The sequence below is a fragment of the Canis lupus genome, chromosome X (genome assembly GCF_003254725.2).
Source record: "Canis lupus dingo isolate Sandy chromosome X, ASM325472v2, whole genome shotgun sequence".
Classification (NCBI taxonomy): Eukaryota; Metazoa; Chordata; class Mammalia; order Carnivora; family Canidae; genus Canis; species Canis lupus.
In genome coordinates this window covers 46,183,181-46,202,369 of record NC_064281.1, presented here as the reverse complement: position 1 = coordinate 46,202,369, position 19,189 = coordinate 46,183,181, and the positions used below count along the sequence as shown (strand labels likewise).

At 33.6% G+C, this 19,189-nt stretch overlaps 1 protein-coding gene across 4 annotated transcripts in view; it reads left to right on the top strand.

Annotated features, from left to right (window-relative positions):
* The window catches only part of WNK3 (WNK lysine deficient protein kinase 3), a 154,172-nt gene that overhangs the window by 32,740 nt on the left and 102,243 nt on the right, over positions 1-19,189 (top strand). For all 4 annotated transcript variants that reach the window (XM_035712180.2, XM_035712181.2, XM_025468536.3 and 1 more), the window contains exons 3-6: positions 11,000-11,172; positions 12,218-12,438; positions 13,155-13,312; positions 16,050-16,138. In XM_035712180.2, coding sequence (XP_035568073.1) covers positions 11,000-11,172; positions 12,218-12,438; positions 13,155-13,312; positions 16,050-16,138 — 641 coding nt within the window. The remainder of the gene's footprint in view (positions 1-10,999; positions 11,173-12,217; positions 12,439-13,154; positions 13,313-16,049; positions 16,139-19,189) is intronic.

Sequence of the window (19,189 nt, the reverse complement as noted above, 5' to 3'; positions counted from 1 at the left end):
TTAGCATAATACTCTAGCAGCATCCATGTTGTCTCAAATGGCAAGATTTCATTCTTTTTTATGGCTGAGTTATATTCCATTGTATATATATTCCACTGGCAGGTTTACTTTTCACTCACTGAATTAGAAGTGGATCTTGGAAGATCTTGGCCATCCCTTTTCAGTGGAGTTTACCTCCAGCAATACATCTGGGATAGCAGTTATAATTCTGCAAAGTTGTTTATTCCTAATGCTGACTACCTTTGATTCCTAGGATCAAAGGATAAGATGGAGTAGTTTAGTTTGGCACATGAAAGACTTGTATTCTAGTAATTTAATCAGAAGGCATCAAAATGTATTCATTATTCTTCAGAATAGATCTGACCTATCACAAGTAGATGACTTCCAGCTAATTATAGGGAGATTTAGGACTTAATTAGTCATCTTAAGTTAGATAGAAAAGCATAAGTACTTATTTCCAGGTCTCTTCTAAGTGTAGCATTCTTTGCTCTTGTTCTTAAAGTTTCTTAGCTCTTTTAGCATTTAAAAAAAAAGTTCAGATGCAATTGACATGTAACATTGTGTAAGTTTAATGTGTATGATACATTTATATATTGCAATATGATTGTTATAGTAGCATTAGCAATTTATCATGTCATATGTTTATCATTTCTTTGTGTAGACAACAGTTAAGATTTAGTAGCTTAGCAACTTTGAACTTTATAATTAATCTTCAGAACTTATTTATTTACTAGTTGTATATTTATATCTTTATTTTTTATTTTATTTTTTAATATTTATGTCTTTTTTATATATATTTATGTCTTTAAACACCGTCTCTCACATTCTTTCCTCAACCCCCTGGTAACCACTCTTCTACTCTCTGTTTTTACAAATTAATTTTTTAGATGCTACATTTAATGATATCACACAGTGTATCTCAGAAGGATATCTGCACACTGATGTTCACTGTAGCATTTTTCACAATAGCCAAGGTATGGAAACAACCTAGGTGTCTATCAGCAGATGAATGGATAAAGAAGAGGTGATACACACACACACACACACACACACACACACACACACACACAGGAATATTATTTAGCCATGAGAAAGAAGGAAATCCTGCCATTTATGACATGGATGGACCTTGAAGGCATTATGCTGAGATAAGTCAGATAGAGAAAGACAAATAATGTATGAGTTCCTTAACTCTTTTTTTAAAGATTTTATTTATATATTTGAGAGAGGGAGATCACTCATGAGCAGGGGGAGGGGCAGAAGGAGAGGAAAAGGGACAAGTGAATTCCTCATTGAGTGAGGGCCCTGATGCAGGGCTGGATCCCAGGACCCCAGGATCACGACCTGAGCTGAAATCAGATGCTCAACCAACTGAGCCACCCAGAAGCCCCTTAACTCTTCCTTAAAATGACTTTTTTTTGTTGTGGCAAAATATACACATTAAAATTTATCATTTTAGGGCGCTTGGGTGGCTCAGTTGGTTAAGTGTCTGACTCTGGATTTTGCCTCAGGTCATGATCTTAGGGTCTTGAGATCGAGCCCCACATTGGGAAATAATTCAGTGGCATTGAATGTATTCAATTCAGTGGCATTGAGTATATTCACATTGTTGTACAACTACTACCACCTCCCATCTCCAGAACTTTTTATCATCCCAAACTGAAACTGTACACCCATTAATCAGTAATTCCCCCTTCCTTACTCTCTCAGCCCCTGGTAACCACTATTCTACTTTCTGTCTCTATGAATAAGCCTATTCTAGGTATCTTGTAAAAGTGGAAAGTGGAATCACACAATATTTAACTTTTGTGTCTGGGTTATTTCACCTAGCATAATGCTTTTAAGTTTCATATATGTTATAGCATGTATTAGAATTTCATTCCTTTTTAAGGCTGAACAATATTCCATTGTGTGTGTGTGTGTGTGTGTGTGTGTGTGTATACACACACTACATTTGTTTTATCTATTTTTGTTGCTTCTTCTGGCTGTTGTGAATAATGCTATTAAGAACATTGGTGTAAAAAAAAAGAACATTGGTGTAAAAAAAAAGAACATTGGTGTAAAAATATCTGTTTAAGTCCCTGCTTTTAATTCTTTTTGGCATGTATCTAGAAGTGGAATTGTTGGATCATATGGTAATTCTATGTTTAATTTTTCAGGAATTGACATACTGTTTTCCTCAGTGGCTCTACCATTTTACATTCCTACCAGCAGTGCACAAGGGTCTTCACATCCTTGCCAAATCTTATTTTCAGTTTCTGTTTTATTTTGTTTTTTTAAATAGTCATCCTAATGGATGTGAAGTGCTAGATTATTCTGGTTTCGATTTGTATTTCCCTAGTGACTGGTGATATTTTGCTTCTTTTCATGTGCTTCTTGTTAATTTATATTTCATTCTTTGGAGAAATATTCAAGTCCTTTACTAATTTTTAAATTGGGTTGTTTGTCTTTTTGTTGTTGAGTTGTATGAGTTCTTTATATGATCTGAGTATTAACTGCTTATCAGATATATGAATTGCAAATATTTTCTTCCATGCTGTGGATTATCTTTTCATTCTCTTAATAGTGCCTTTGATGTTCAAAAGTTTTAAATTTTGAGTAACTCCAGTTTATTTTTCTATGGTTGACTCTGCTTTTGGTGTCATATCCAAAAATGCATTGTTGGGCCCAACGTCATGAAGCAGTCCCCTCTGCTTTCTTCTAGAAGTTTTTATTTTTAGCTCTTATGTTTAGGTCTTCAACACATTTTGAATACATTTTTGTATATGATGTAAGGTAAGGATCCACCTTCATTTTTTTTTGCATGCAAATACCCAGTTTCCCCAACCGTTTGTTGAAGAGACCGTCCTTTCCCCATTGAATGATCTTGACATCCTTGTTGAAAATCATTTATTTGACCATATATAGAAGGATTATTCTTGGTTCTGTAGTCTATTCCACTGATATTTTTGTCTGCCCTTATGCCAGTATCACACTGTTTTGATTACTCTAGCTTTATAGTAAATTTTGAAGTGAGGAACTCCAACTTTGTTCTTTTTCAAGATTTTTTGGGTATTAGGTCCTTCGAGATTCCACATGAATTTTAGGATTTTTTTTCATTTCTGCAGGAAATGTTATTGGGATTTTGATAGGAATTACATTGAATTTGCAGCTCTCCTTTGGCATTGACACTTAACAATATTAAGCCTTCCAGCAATTAAATTCCATTTATTTACGTCTTCTTTAATTTTAATGATGTTTTGTAGTTTTCAGTGTTATAAAATAACACCTCCTTAATTAAATTTCTTCCTACATATTTATTCTTTTTAATGCTGTTGTAAATGGAATTGTTTTCTTAATTTTCTTTTTGGGTTATTAATTTTAGTTTATAGAAATACAACTGAATTTTGAATGTAATTTTGTATCCTGCAACTTTACTGAATGAGCTTTAGTGTTTGATTTTGAGTGCCAGGAAAAGGAAGCTTACTACTTATTCATGAAAAAAATGTGATATATTTCTAAGTTAATAGAAATAATAAGTAAAATAGTAAAATATATGAAGAACCTAAAATAAGATGGAAGAAGTAAAATTAAGTATATCCTGTACAAAATCAAATATGTTTGTATTGCATTTACTTGTTAAAAAACTGAGACTGTCAAATGGGTTTAAAAGACAGCCCATAATTGCACTGCTGGGGATTTACCCCAAAGATACAGATGCAGTGAAACGCCGGGACACCTGCACCCCGATGTTTATAGCAGCAATGTCCACAATAGCTAAACTGTGGAAGGAGCCTCGGTGTCCATCAAAAGATGAATGGATAAAGAAGATGTGGTTTATGTATACAATGGAATATTACTCAGCCATTAGAAACAACAAATACCCACCATTTGCTTCAACGTGGATGGAACTGGAGGGTATTATGCTGAGTGAAGTAGGTCAATCAGAGAAGGACAAACATTATATGTTTTCATTCATTTGGGGAATATAAATAATAGTGAAAGGGAATATAAGGGAAGGGAGAAAAAATGTGTGGGAAATATCAGAAAGGGAGCCAGAACATAAAGACTCCTAACTCTGGGAAACGAACTAGGGGAGGTGGAAGGGGAGGTGGGTGGGGGGGTGGGGGTGACTGGGTGACGGGCACTGAGGGGGGCATTTGATGGGATGAGCGCTGGGTATTATTCTATATGTTGGCAAATTGAACACCAATAGAAAATAAATTTACAAAAAAAAAGACAGCCCATATATGTTGTTTACTAAAATCATACTTAAGACAGTGTAAAGAAAAGTTAAAATAAAGGTATGAACAAGAAAGAGAGAGGTGTGTTAATATTAATATCTATCACAGAAGCAAGGAAATAAAGCATTAAACAGGATTTTATGAAATTACTTACTTCACAGTTTAAGAAGATGTATAAAAGAGCCATAGGCACAAAAAATATTTTGGCTGATAATTTAAACTAAGAACCTGTAATGGATTCAAGGAAAATGGATAAACATGTGGCTATAGTAGGAGATTTCAGGTCCTATTATTTCAAAATAGGACAGATCTAGTAGGCAAAAAGAGAATAAACATAGAAGAACTAGATAGTCATTTGATGGCTATATATTACTTTATATCCTTCAAGGAGAATATATATATTTTTTTATTAAAAAGTTGTTTAATTATGTGGCCTAAAGAAAACATTAAGTTAAAGAAAAGAGATTTTATATTTTGTATTACTCAGTAAAATTAGAAATAATGAAACAACCAAAAGATTCTTAACTGGAAATCAGAAGTCACACTTCTAGATAAATTGTGGATTGAGGGTCAAATCAAAACTGAAATTATAAACTACCAAGAAAGCAATGAAAAAGAGGACATTACAACAAAATTTGTGGATCATTGCATAAACTATACCCAGAAGAAAATTTATTACCTAAAATGTCTTCATTATTAATGAATAATAACTAGAAGGGATGTTGTACCCTTGAGAGATTAGGGAAATAACAAAATAAAGCAAATTAAAGGAAGAAGGAATTAAAGATAACTGAAATTAATTAAAAAATTGTAAACTTAAAAATACGATAAATTCTACTCATTTTGGCTTTCTGAGAAATGATTAATGAACCTAATAAAGAGGGCAAAAATACATGTGAGAAGTAATGACAAATGAAATATAGCAGTGCTTTGGAAAAGAGTCAAAGAAGTATAAGAGAACATGATGTGCAACTTTGTCAACAAAATTTTTCCAATATTTTCGTATGAGACATTTCAAGTACAGAGCAAAGTTGAAAGACCTGCCTGGGACATCCATTATATCCACCATCTAGATTCTACCTATAACATTGACAACACATTTTAAATCTTAAGTAATGGCTTGTTCTTAAAGTATAATTCAAAATGTACTCAAGAAAGAGTAGAAAAGTTGAATAGGCTGGTTATTATAGAAAGGTGATTTAAATTCTTTTTGTTGTTGTTGTTAATACTGGGACAAGGAAGCACCCAAGAGTATGCAGTGCAGCATTGTTTGTAATAGAGAAAACTTGAATCAACCCAAATGTCCATCAGTGGGTAATGGATAAATTGTGGAAGAACTATATAATGAGATACAATGCAGTAGTTAAAATAAATAAACTGGAACTGTTATACATATCAAAGTAGGTAAATACAAAAATGTTATATTGAACAAAATAATTTGCAAAAGGAACAGAACACATGATAACCACCTGTATGAAGCTTTAACACTTATAAAATTATATTGCTTATGGATACAAGCCTATAATAAAAATATTTTTAAAACATGCATGGATTAAAAACCTAATTCAGATGGTTACTTCTGGGATGGGAAGGAAGGGGATAGAATCAAGGAGGGATACCTAGGGGACTTCAACTATGTCTTAAGTGTCTTGTTTAAATGGAAGTAAATTTGGCAAAATGTTAAAATTCAACAAAGCTGATTGTTATACCTTACTCTTTATGTTTTAATTTTCTTGTAATTCAAAAACAGAAAGCGAGTAAATTCAGAGCTCAATTTCTAGGTAACCTTTAAGTGACAAGTGAATCCAATATTAAAACTATTTAACCCCAGTTAATTTCATGAGGCCAGTGTAATCTGAATACAAATCCTTATATTGTACAAAAAAGAAAAGTATAGCTTAATCTTACATATGAATATAGATGTTAAAATCCTTAGCAAAATATTAGCAAATAAGACTCACCAGTGGATCAAAAGAATAATGTGCTGCACCTGGTAGGCCTTGAAGATTTTAATAGTTCTGTATCAGGAACCTATCAAGAAACCGTATGATCACATCAGTGGGTGCTGAGAAAACATTTGATAAAATTCAGCAGCCCCTCCTAATTTAAAAATAAAAGTAAAGTAGGAATGTAAGGAAATTACTTCAACATGTTAAACTTTGCAAAAACAAAAACAATAAGCATTGTAAGATGTGAGATAATAATACTTTTAATTAAAATACAATAAAAGGCAGTGATAGCTGTTATCATCATTTTTTTCAATATTGTGGATGTCTTAGCAAAATCAGTAAGAAAATAAACAGTACTTTGTAAAAGAGATAACTATCTTTTCCTGTTGATGATAGAATGTAATACTTGGAAAATCTCAGTCTCTAATATCTTTTCTCTAGAGAAAGAAGATAGAAGGAAGATAGAAGGTATAGGATGACAAGGTGAAGGTCCAAGCCATAATTTGTATACTTTCTCAGAGCAATGATTGCCTCAAGGCAGCAGAGCAAGAGTCAAGCCTTACCCTTCCCACATGATACGAAAAACAGAAACATTACAAGAAAACTGCAGACCTATATCCCTCGTGAACATAACATTAGTACATTAAATCCAGCAATATACAGAAAGGATAACATGTGATGACTGACTATGGCATTTTCCCAGGATGGCAAGGATTATTTAAAATTTGAAAGTGAATGTAATTCAATGTATTAAGAGACTATAGAAGAAAAAAACAATCATTTCAATAGATGCAGAAAAAAACATTTGAAGAAATTTAGTATCCATTTCTGATCAAAACTCAGTAAATTTGCAATTGAAGGGAACTTTCATAACCTGATAACATCCATTAAGAAAAACAACATTACAGCCTGTATCTTCCCCTGCCCTTTACCCATTTTGCCCATTCCCTTACCTCCTCCTCTCTGGCAACCATCAGTTTGTTCTCTGGATTTGTAGGTTTAATTTTGCTTTTGTTTGTTTACTCATTTGTTTTGTTTTCTAAATTCCACATGTGAGTGAAATCATGTGGCATTTGTCTTTCTGAGTCTGACTTATTCCACTTAGGATCATACCCTCTAGGTCCATCCATGTTGTCTCAAATGGCACAATCTCACCTTTTTATGTGGCTGCATAATATTCCATTGTGTAATATACACCATGTCTTCCTTATCCATTCCTCTATTGATAGACTTAGGTTGCTTCCATATCTTGGGTATTATAAATAATATTGCAGTAAACACAGGGGTACATGTATAGTTTTGAATTACTGTTTTAATTTTGGGGAGTAAATACCATACCATATTGGAATTATTTGGTCATTATTTTTATTTTTTTGAGGAGCCTCCATACTGTTTTCCAGAATGGCTGCACCAATTTACATTCCTTCTAATAGTGCTTGAGGGTTCCTTTTTCTCCACATTCTCACCATCAGTTATTTCTTTTCTTTTTGTTTATAGTCATTTTGAGAGATTATGGTGATATCTCAGTGTGATTTTGATTTGTATTTCCCTGATAAAGAGTGATATTGAGCATATTTTTATTTGTTGGCCATCTGTATGTCATCTTTGGAAAAATGTTCAGATTCTCTAGCCATTTTTTAAAAGGATTTATTTATTTGAGAGAGAGCATGCAAGTGGGGAGTGAGGGAGGAGGGGCAGAGGGAGAGGGAGAATCCCAAGCAGACACCGCACTGAGCATGGATGCCAATGTGGGACTTGATCTTCCCACCCTGAGATCATGACCAGGGATGAATTAAAAAGTTGGACATTTAACTGACTGAGCCACCCAGGTGACCCTAGCCATTTTTTAATCTGATTTTTTTTTGGTGTTGAATTACGTGAATTCTTTATATATTTCAGATATTAACCACTTGTTAGATATATCATTGACAAATATCTTTTCCCATTTAGTAGGTTGACTTTTTTATTGATGATTTCCTTTGCTATGCAGAAGCTTTTTATTTTGATATAGTTTCAGTAGTTTATTTTGTTTTTGTTTCCCTAGCTTTAGGAGACCTATCTAGAAAAGTGTTGCTATGGCTGATGTCACAGGAATTACTGCATGTGTTCTTTTCTAGGATTTTTATGGTTTCAGGTCTCATTTAGGTCCTTATTCCATTTTGAGATTATTTTTATGTATGGTGTAAGAAAGTGGTTCATTTTCATTATTTTGCATGTAGCTGTCCAGTTTCCCCCATACAATTTATTGAAGAGACTGTCTTTTTCCCATAGTATATTCTTGTCTCCTTTGTCATGGATCAATTGACCATATAAGCGTGGATTTATTTCTGGGCTCTCTGTTCTTTTGATTTATGTGGTGTTTTTGTGCCAGACCATACTGTTTTGATTACAACAGTTTTGTAGTATATCTTGAAATCAAATTGTGATACTCCAGCTTTATTTTTCTTTCTCAAGATTTCTTTGGCTACTTAGCATATTTTATGGCTCCATAGAAATTTTAGGAATTTTTGCTCTAGTTCTGTGAAAAATGGTGGTATTTTGATAGAGATTGCATTGAATCTGTAGATTGCTTTAGGTGGTATGGGCATTTTAACATTAGTAATTCTTATCTGTGAGCATGGAGTATTTTTCCATTTGTGTCATCTTTAATTTCTTTTATCAATGTTTTATAGTTTTCAGTGTATAGGTCTTTCACTTCCTTGATTAAGTTTATTCCTGGGTATTTTATTCTTTTTGGTGCAATTGTAAATGGAATTTTCTTAATTTCTCTTTCTACTATTTTATTATTAGTGTATAAAAATGTTACCATGAAATTGCTATTTTTTAAAAAAGATTTTATTTATTCATGAGAGGCAGAGGAAGAAGCAGGCTCCATGCAGTGAGCCCGATATGGGACTTAATCCTGGAACTCCAGGATCACGACCTGAGCCAAAGTGCTTAACCGCTGAGCCACCCAGGGATCCCAAAATTGCTATTTAAAAGTATCATTTACAGTAGTACTAAAAAAACTACTTAAGTATATATGTAAGAAAGTATGTGCAGAATCTGTATGCTGAAAGCCAAGAAAAACATTGATAGAAGGAATCAAAGGAAATCCAAATAAATGGATTGGTTTATTGGAAGATTCAATATTGAGATGTCAGTTTTCTCCATATGACCTAGAAATTCAAGATAATTACATCAAAACCCCAGTGGGAATTTTTGTTGTTGTTGACAAACTGATTTTAAAATTAACATAGAAAGGCAAGGAACTGAAATACTAAAACAATTTTGACAAAGAACTTTAAGGAATTCATGTTAACTGATTTTCAGACTTAGTCCAAGGGTACAGTAATTAAGACATGTTTGGTATTGGCAAAGATAGGCACAAAGATAAATGGGACAGAACAGAGTTTAGAAATAGACCCAAACAGATACAGTCAAGTGATTTTTTAAAAAGATGCGATGACAATTCAACATAGAATGGATGGTCTTTTCTTTCTTTTCTTTTCTCTTCTTTTCTCTTCTCTTTTCTCTCCTCTCCTCTCCTTTTCTTTCCTCTCCTCTCCTCTTCTTTTTCTTTTCTTTTCTTTCTTTTCTTTTCTTTTCTTTTCTTTTCTTTTCTTTTCTTTTCTTTTCTTTCTTTTCTTTCCTTTCTTTCTCTTTTCTTCTTTCTTTATTTTATTTGGGACCCCTGGGTGACTCAGTGGTTGAGTGTCTGCCTCCTGCTCAGGGCGTGATCTTGGGGTCCAGGATTGAGTACCACATCCGGCTCCTTTCGGGGAGCCTACTTCTTCCTCTGCCTGTGTCTCTGCCTCTCTCTTCTCCATATCTCTCATGAATAAATAAATAAAATCTTTTTTAAAAATAAAATTCATTCAATATTTCTAACCACATTAACCAGGATTACTTAGCCTTGACTCTAAGTAAGCATTATTGGAAATTTCATACTATTTATTGTATGGCACACTCTCCTTTGCTAATAATTTTATGTGGCCATATTTTTATTGAAATTCTTTGAGTATTTTCAGAAAAGCTGTATGGTATGGTATACTTTGGGTCCTTGTTTTCATGAAAATGTGTTTATTTTTCCCTTTTAAATTTGATTGGTAGCTTGTCTGGGTTCAGAGTTTTAGGATTACAGTCCTCCCTCAGAATTCTGTAAACATTGTTCCTTTGACTTCTAGCATTTAATGTAGCAGATTAGAGGTTCATTTCCTGTTTGAAGGTATTTTACTGGATGGTAATCTTGTATTTACATCTGGAAATATGTTGGTATTTCACATATTTAACCACCATAAATGTCTACATGTCTAACATTTTGATTATTCTTGCCCTGACATTATAGACCCTATAGATGTGGAAATTTAAGGATTTGGGGAAACTTCCTATTTGTTTTGATTATTGTTTTTTTTCATTTTGATATATTGTTTTTCTTTTCCAGCATAGGAAATTTTATTTAGTTATTTTTCCAGTTTTATTGAGATATAATTGACATATAACGATGTGTACAACATAATGATTTGATATATGTGTATATTGTGGAATGATTACCACAGAAAGTTTAGTTATTATATAAGATTGATTTTTAAGTTATTGATTTATTTTGCAGGTGGGTTTATAACATAGTTTTGAACTATAACAGCTACTGCATTGTTGAATGGCAGGAGTCAAAGTATCTACCTAATAAAATATGTCAGTGATTATATAGGTCCTGAGAAAAATTTACAGTTGAAGATAAATATATACATAAATGAAAACAACAAAATAAAGCACACATTTGAATGATGTTAGAAATGTGCATGCAAATTTCTAGATTCTAATTTGGAGCTTCTTATTCCATTTCAGGACCGGAAATTAACCAAAGCTGAGCAGCAAAGGTTCAAGGAAGAAGCAGAAATGTTAAAGGGTCTCCAACATCCCAATATAGTTCGATTTTATGATTCCTGGGAGTCTATATTAAAAGGAAAGAAATGTATTGTATTGGTGACTGAACTTATGACATCAGGAACTTTAAAGACGTAAGTTGACCCTGATAGTGCCAATGAAGTTTTATTTGGAAATAATTTTCCAGAGTCCTAACAGTTGTTTATTAGAGAATTTGTAGCATCTGAATCTAGTGACTATGTCTCAGGACAGGTTAAAAAATTTAGGATGTTGGGATGCTTGGGTGGCTCAGGTTGAGTGCCTGCCTTCAGCCCAGGGCGTGATCCTGGAGTCCCGGGATCAAGTCCCACATCAGGTTCCCTGGATGGAGCCTGCTTCTCTCTCTGCCTATGTCTCTGCCTCTCCCTTTCTCTGCGTCTCCCATGAATAAATAAATAAACTATTTTAAAAAGAAGTAATGTCATTTTGTAAAAATAATGAAAGATGGGGGTTGTGGTCAGGTTCACCTATCTAGTGAGCAGTACTGTATAATTATAGTTTATTTTGTTTCTGACTATAGTTTTTCATTCAATGGTATAATCACTTATTTATAACTATTAAATGTGGGTTATACTTTTTCTGTTTCCTAGCATCTTTGCACTAAAATTTCACCTAGTTAAACCCCCTGGTGACCTTATATAAGCAGTTATTAGAAAGTAGAGAAGGATTTTCTTTATAAAATTGTGCTACCCTTCCACAAAAGGTTACTCTGATTAGAATGATTCTTGTTTTGAATTAAAAATGCTAAAAAAATTGCTAAACTTGGCAGGATGTCTTCTCTAAGAATGAAGCCTTATATTTAAAATTGTTTTTCTAGGGGTATCTGGGTGGCCCAGTGGTTGAGTGTCTGCCTTTGGTTCAGGTCATGATCCTGGGGTTTGGGATCGAGTCCTGCATCAGGCTCTCTGCAGGGAGCCTGCTTCTCCCTCTGCCTATGTCACTGCTTCTCTCTCTCTGTGTGTGTCTCTCATGAATACATAAATAAAATCTTAAAAAATGATTTTTCTGTAACAGACAATAGAAAACAACTCAGTGATGGCGTCATAGCACTGAGAATAGCTTACATGATTTACCCTAATAGTGCTCATATAATAAGCTAGCTGTGTTTGTTTACATGTGGTCTTTTGTTTCTTTGCATAGGTACTTAAAACGATTTAAAGTCATGAAACCAAAGGTCTTAAGGAGCTGGTGCAGGCAAATTTTAAAGGGGCTGCAGTTCTTGCACACTAGGACTCCTCCCATTATTCACCGGGATCTGAAGTGTGACAATATTTTCATCACAGGACCCACTGGATCTGTGAAGATTGGTGATCTTGGACTAGCCACCTTAATGAGAACATCTTTTGCTAAGAGTGTCATTGGTGATTAAAATTTTATAGTTTATTGGTTGGATAAAGAGAGATTTTGTTAACTGTATATGTCTAGAATAGGGATCAGCAAACTATGGCTCATGAGCCAAATCTGGCCCCATTGCCTATTTTCATAAATAAAGTTTTATGGGAACACAGCTTTACCCACTCATTTATGTATTGTCTGTGGCTGCTTTTGCATTACATTGGCAGAGTTGAATAGTTGTGACAGAGACCATTGTCTCTGAAATATTTACTCTCTGGTTCTTTACAGAGAAGTTTGCTGACTCCTGGCCTAGAATGTGAATTTGCTTTGAAATATCTATTACATATTTCCTTATTTCAGACATCCTAGTGTATTTCTTTTGTGGGGTATACTAAAGGTTATTAAAAGGTTCTGAAGATTTAAGAAAGAAGATTTACTAATTTAGTTTAGAAAATTATAAAGAAAGGATAGAAATAAAGACAGATTTTAGAAATCATTACCTGATCTTGAGCATTTACAAATTATAATTTATCAGTATAGAAAGTTAGGGAAATTCCTTACATACTTATATAGATATAGAAAATATTCTGCCAATTTTTATAAATTTGGTTTAGGGAGCAGAAATTAACTCAGATAATCCTTATGGCAAACCCTCAATCCTTCCTATGATATTGATGGATACAGTTTTCTTTTTTTTCATTTTTCTTTTTAATAAAGATGTGGATGTGGTGTTATTTTGTAGGGACTCCTGAGTTTATGGCCCCAGAGATGTATGAAGAACACTACGATGAATCTGTAGATGTCTATGCTTTTGGAATGTGTATGCTGGAAATGGCTACTTCAGAGTACCCTTATTCCGAGTGTCAGAATGCAGCTCAAATATACCGTAAAGTAACTAGTGTAGGTATAACTTTATTCTTTTTACTTCCTAGATTGTCACATTTCATGTGACGACTTTACCAACTGAAAACTAATTCTGGTTTAGGGCTATATAACATGCTAAATTTAACATAATTGTAATGAAACAAACTTTAGATTTATGCTATATACCTATGCTTTATTGGGGTCGCATTAAACGCTATTAGTATCTTTGGGTAAATGTACAGACATATCATCTGTATGCATTTGTTGATAATTTTTAGATTTATTAGGTGGAATTTTTTTTCAAAGTCAATAATGAAGATTGACTAAATGGTTTTGAAAGTTTCTGATGCAAAGCCTGATTTTAAAAGGGCATTCAAAATATTATTCAACACAAAGGGTTGTGGATGGGGTGGTTGGTCGGGTGTTGGGGTAACTGGGTGACAGGCACTGAGGACAGGCACTTGATGGGATGAGCACTGGGTGTTATACTATATGTTGGCAAATCAAACTTCAATAAAAACAAATTTAAAAAAATTTAAAAAGAACAAAATATTATTCAACAGATACAGTTTTTGGTTCCCTGTTAGGGGTATTTTTTTTGCAAGCTACTCATAAAGAGCTTGCAGTTTTAGTATGGATAAATTCACAAATAGCTATAAAAATAAAAGGATAGGAGTATATTAAGGGATGTAAGGAAGGTAGAAGCAAAGTCTTAAGATTGTTCAAAATTAGGTCTATTTCATATCCAGTTGGGTGGCTCTAGAATAGGCCAAGAAAGAGATTGTCAGAATGTTTGAACTAATAGGTACCCTTTTAAAATAAATGCTGTATACTGCATACTTTCATATTTAAATCCCTACAAGATGGCACTATCTTCAGTTTATGAATGATGAGACTGAGAATCAGAGATTGTGACTTGCCCAAGTTCACACAGCTACTAGTAATGTTGGATTTTGACTCTAGACCTGTCTGACTCTGGAGATACTTGTGTAATGAGACAAGAAATAAGGCCAATATCCAGAATGTGGGCCATTCTGTAGGACAAATGACCTAGTTTGTCCAACAAATCAATTTCATGAAAAAAAAGCAAAAGGGGAGGAGGGACTCAAAGAATAGAAGAGACATAAAGTAGTGTTGAGCAGGTAAATGTTTAACAACTGACTCTGAAAAAGAAAAAGCACTTATTTCTAACACTTGCTCATTTCCTTGGTATTAAATATTCCCTCAGTGACTGATTTTATGTTACCAATGTGATCTCAGTAAAGGCAGAATTGGGAATGGGATACACAGTGGAACTTACATGGTATTTCCACCAAGTTTTCACCCACCTCACCCTCTATTACCTACTTCACAATATACGATATCAATATCCTATACGATAGGACTTTTTCTATAAGAATAATGTAACTCCATTTTTTGAATGGTGACTTTATTATTTTATATTAAAGTAAAAAAATGCCATATCACAATTCACGTTTCCATCTATATTAAAGCTTCTTGAATTTGAGATCTAAATTAACTTCTAATCTCACCAAATTTATTTAGTATGTGATACTAGGTTTTCTGATTCTGCATCCTATGAAGTAGTGTGACAGACCCAGAAATAGTTTTTAGATTGCCTTATTTCATGACAATTATTCTATATCTTTCTCCTTCTAGATTAATTTGGAGTTTTCTGTTAAATGACTGTAACAATTATTTTTTTAAAGATTTGTTTATTTTAGAGAGAGAGAGAAAAGAGAGCACAAGTGGGAAGGGTAGAGGGAGAGGAGGAAAGAATCCTAAGCAGACTCCATGCTGAGTATGGAACCAGACATGGGGCTAGATCCCAGGACCCTGGATCATGGCCTGAGCCAAAACCAAGAGTGGGACGCTCAACCAACTGTGCCACCCCAGCACCCCTAATGATTTTTTTTAAAGTCTAAAACTCATAATTTGGGACACCTGGGTGGCTCAGTGGTTGAGCGTCTGCCTTCAGCTAGGGCATGATTCCAGGGACTTGGGATCGAGTCCCCGCAGGGAGCCTACTTCTCCCTTTGCCTATGTCTCTGCCTCTCTCTGTGTCTTTCAGGAATAAATAAATAAAATCTTTTTAAAAAACCTCATAATTTAAAGGGTAATAGAATGTAAAATAAGCAGATTCAGGCAGTAACACAGTTACAGAAACACTTTTAATTGTGTGGACCTTACTAATTTATCATTGAACTCCTAGAACCTGATAATTAGCTTGAGTTTCTCTCAATATTTTAGTATTGCTTAATGGTAAAGATAATACAGGTTTTTCAAAAGTTATATATATATTTTTTTCATACATACATATATATTGATTGTTGCTTCTAGCCATTCTGGAAGACTTGTTTATTATAGTTTATTAATTGGGGTTATACTTATATGTATATTTTGGGATCAAATATTTTTTCCCTATTTAATGCTGCAATATGAGAATTCTCCGTGTTATTAAATGCTTTGAGAACATTTTTAGATTTTGCAGAACATTAGCATATATATGTATCACACAATTTGTATCTCTGTTGTTGGAAATTTAGATTGTTCACAATTTTTCACTGTTATTTGTAGATCATTAGAACTGTGACAATATCTTCATCAAAAAATTGTGAAACTAAAAAAAATTGTGAAACTTACACTATATATATATACATATATATGTAAAGTTTAATATAGGTTAGTGATAAAAATTATTATGTTAATAAGTGTCCTGTTGACTTGAGATTTTAATTGCTTAATTTGTGACTAGAAACCATTTTTCCCCCAGGGCATAAAACCAGCCAGTTTCAATAAAGTCACTGATCCTGAAGTGAAAGAAATCATTGAAGGATGTATTCGTCAAAACAAATCAGAAAGGTGGGTACAAATGTAGTGAAATGATGTGACAGATGGATACATTGATCTCTTACCTTGGACTGAGTCATTATCTGACTTTGAATAATACCAGGTATTACTTTTGAATGGAAAAGAAACCATACCATCTAGAGTGAAGTGTATCAGTGCATGTTGTTTGCCATTTTGGGCTTTGATATCATGTGCTAAATTTTTCTAGAATTGAAATTTGAGTTTTGTTTGTATGTGTTATGGCAAGTTTTCATCGCCTTCAGCCTTCAGTTTAACAGTCACTGGGGACCCCCCAGTTAACTTGCTTCTAACAGTTGATAGTAGAGAGCTTCTGCAGTGTCACCTTTACGTAAGTACTTAAAAAAAGATAGCTTAAAAAGAATTGACCATCAACTCATCACATGTTTCGTATTTGACCAATGTCCTTGTGTCATGATAATGGTAAAATAGATAGGGCTATTTTTGTTCAAGAAGTATAATTTTAGGTTTATTTGTAACCCAATTTGTGTTTTCCTCATGGACACATCCCTTTAGTTTTAGCTTATATTTCCCATTAATTTGAGGTTTGGATAGTTGCTGAGTTAAATCAGTAAGTTAGTCTTTTGATTTTTTTATCTCCATATTGATTATGATTAATATAGGTGATAGGTCCTTTACAGAAATTATTTTCACCCACATTTTATTGACTGCCCCCCATTTTTATTAGTTTTCTAAGTTTAGTGTTGTGTATCTGAGGATATTTAAAGCCACTAAGGTAAAGCCTGCTCATTTTTTTAAAGTCTGTTTAATTATAGCTTTATTACAGAATTCTATTATACCAACAGGCTGTATCTAGGTAGTTATGTATTTTAATTTGGTAAACTATACACACCCTAAGAGTGACCATTTTAATCGTTTTTAAGTGTGTAATTCAGTGACATTAAGCACATTCACATTGTTATACAACCATCACCTCTATTTCCAGAACCTTTTCATCACCAAACAGAAACTCTGTACTCACTAAATAATATCTCTCCATTTTCTCTTCCTCTCAACCCCTGGTAATCTTTATTCTACTTTCTGTCTCCATGAATTTGCTTCTTCTAAGTATCTCATGTAAGTGAAATCAATACAATACTTATCCTTTGTGTCTGGTTTATTTCACTTAGCATAATGTTTTTCAAGTTTGGCTTCCATGTTAAAGCATGTATCAGAATTTCCTTCCTTTTAAAGGCAGAAATACATACACACATATAGCACATTTTGTATATTCATCCATTCATCTGTTGATAGACACCGGGGTTATTTTTATCTTTTGGCTATATGGTGAATAATGCTGCATGAACATTGGTGAATAAGTATTTGCTTGAATCCCTGATTTCAGGTCTTTTCAGTGTATACCTAGGAATGGAATTACTGGAACATATGGTAATACTATATTTAATTCTTTGAAGAACCGCCAGTTTTTTTCTGCAGTGGCTACACCATTTTGTATTCCTTCCAGAAAGGAAGGTATGAAGGTTCAAATTTGTCAACATCTTCACCAACATTTGTTTTTTTCCCATTTTTTTGATAATAGCCATCCTGATGGTTATGAAGTGGTATCTCATTGTGGTTTTGATTTACATTTTCCTAATGACTAATGATGTTGAATATCTTTACATGTGGTTGTTGGCCATTTGGATATCTTTGGAGAAATGTCTGTTCAAGTCCTTTGCCCTTTTAAAAAAATTAGATTGTTTATTTTGTTGTTGTGGCTATTTTGAGTTGTAAGAGTTTATGCATGCCTTTTTTTTAAGTGGTAATTTTTATCACAATTAAAATACATAACTACTTAAAGGTGCAGTTGACCCTTGGATAACAAGTCGTACAGTACTGTAAATGTATTTTCTCTTCCTTATGGTTTTTCTTAATATTTTCTTTACTCTAGCTTACTTTATTGTAAAAATACAGTATAAAATGCATAACATAGTATATAACACATAGAAAATATATGTTAATCAATTGTTTATGTTATTGATAAGGCTTCTGGCCAACAGTAGGCTATTAGTCGTTAAGCTTTTGGGGAACTAAGAGTTAGACACAGATTTTTCAACTAATGTCGGCACCCCAACCATTCCCTGCAACCACCACAGTGTTCGAGGGCCAGTTGTACTATATTGAAGTAGCCGTTTTAGTTTGGATTCTGATTATAGCTTTTGCAGCATTTTAATTGAGATCTCTTACCAAAGAACATTGGAATATTCAAAAGGATTCATGGCATATTAGTGTATTAGAAAGAGCACGGACTTCTGCATCAGATTAAAATTTAAATGTGGACTCACACTTAGCCAGTGTGATCTTGAGCAAGTTACTTAGCTGTTCTTCAAAGCAGGTATTTATTTTGATGATTAAAAGGATAATACATACAAAACAACTAACAGAGTAATAAGTATTTAATCATATCTTTTGCTGCTATTGCTATAATTATCCCACAGTAAAAATACACAGGCAACATTTTCATTGAAAGGCAGAGGTCTTAACTTGGTTATGTCTTCTTTTTTTTAAGATTTTACCTATTAGAGAGTACATACATGAACAGGAGGAGGGACAGAGGGATTGAGAGAAGCAGGCTCCCCACTGAGCAGAGAGCCAGACACAGGGCTGGATCCCAGAACCATGAGATCATCACCTGAGCAGACACTTAACTGACTGAGCCACCCAGGTGCCCCTTGGTGGCACCTCTCACTGTAACCTTAAAACTAATTAGTCTGAAGAAGCTTATTCTTTTTATTTTATAGCAGTCTCTTAATTATTTGTCCCTTGATCACTAAAAAAAAATGATCAGGAGGGTGGAAAATCATCAACTTACAGCATACCATGCTGTCAATATATTTTATCTTTAAATAGTATAGGAGAGGTTTTCAATGTAGACATTGTGGAATATATTAGTTTGAGCTCTCTCTGGCATATAATATAGATAGGTTAGATATTATATATCTGTTTAGAAATTGGTCCAAGCAAAGGAAATTAACTGCTCCCAGCTTGTAAAAGAATCTTTTGAACCCCTGTCCTTTTTTTCTCTTCGGAGATAGTTAAGCCCTA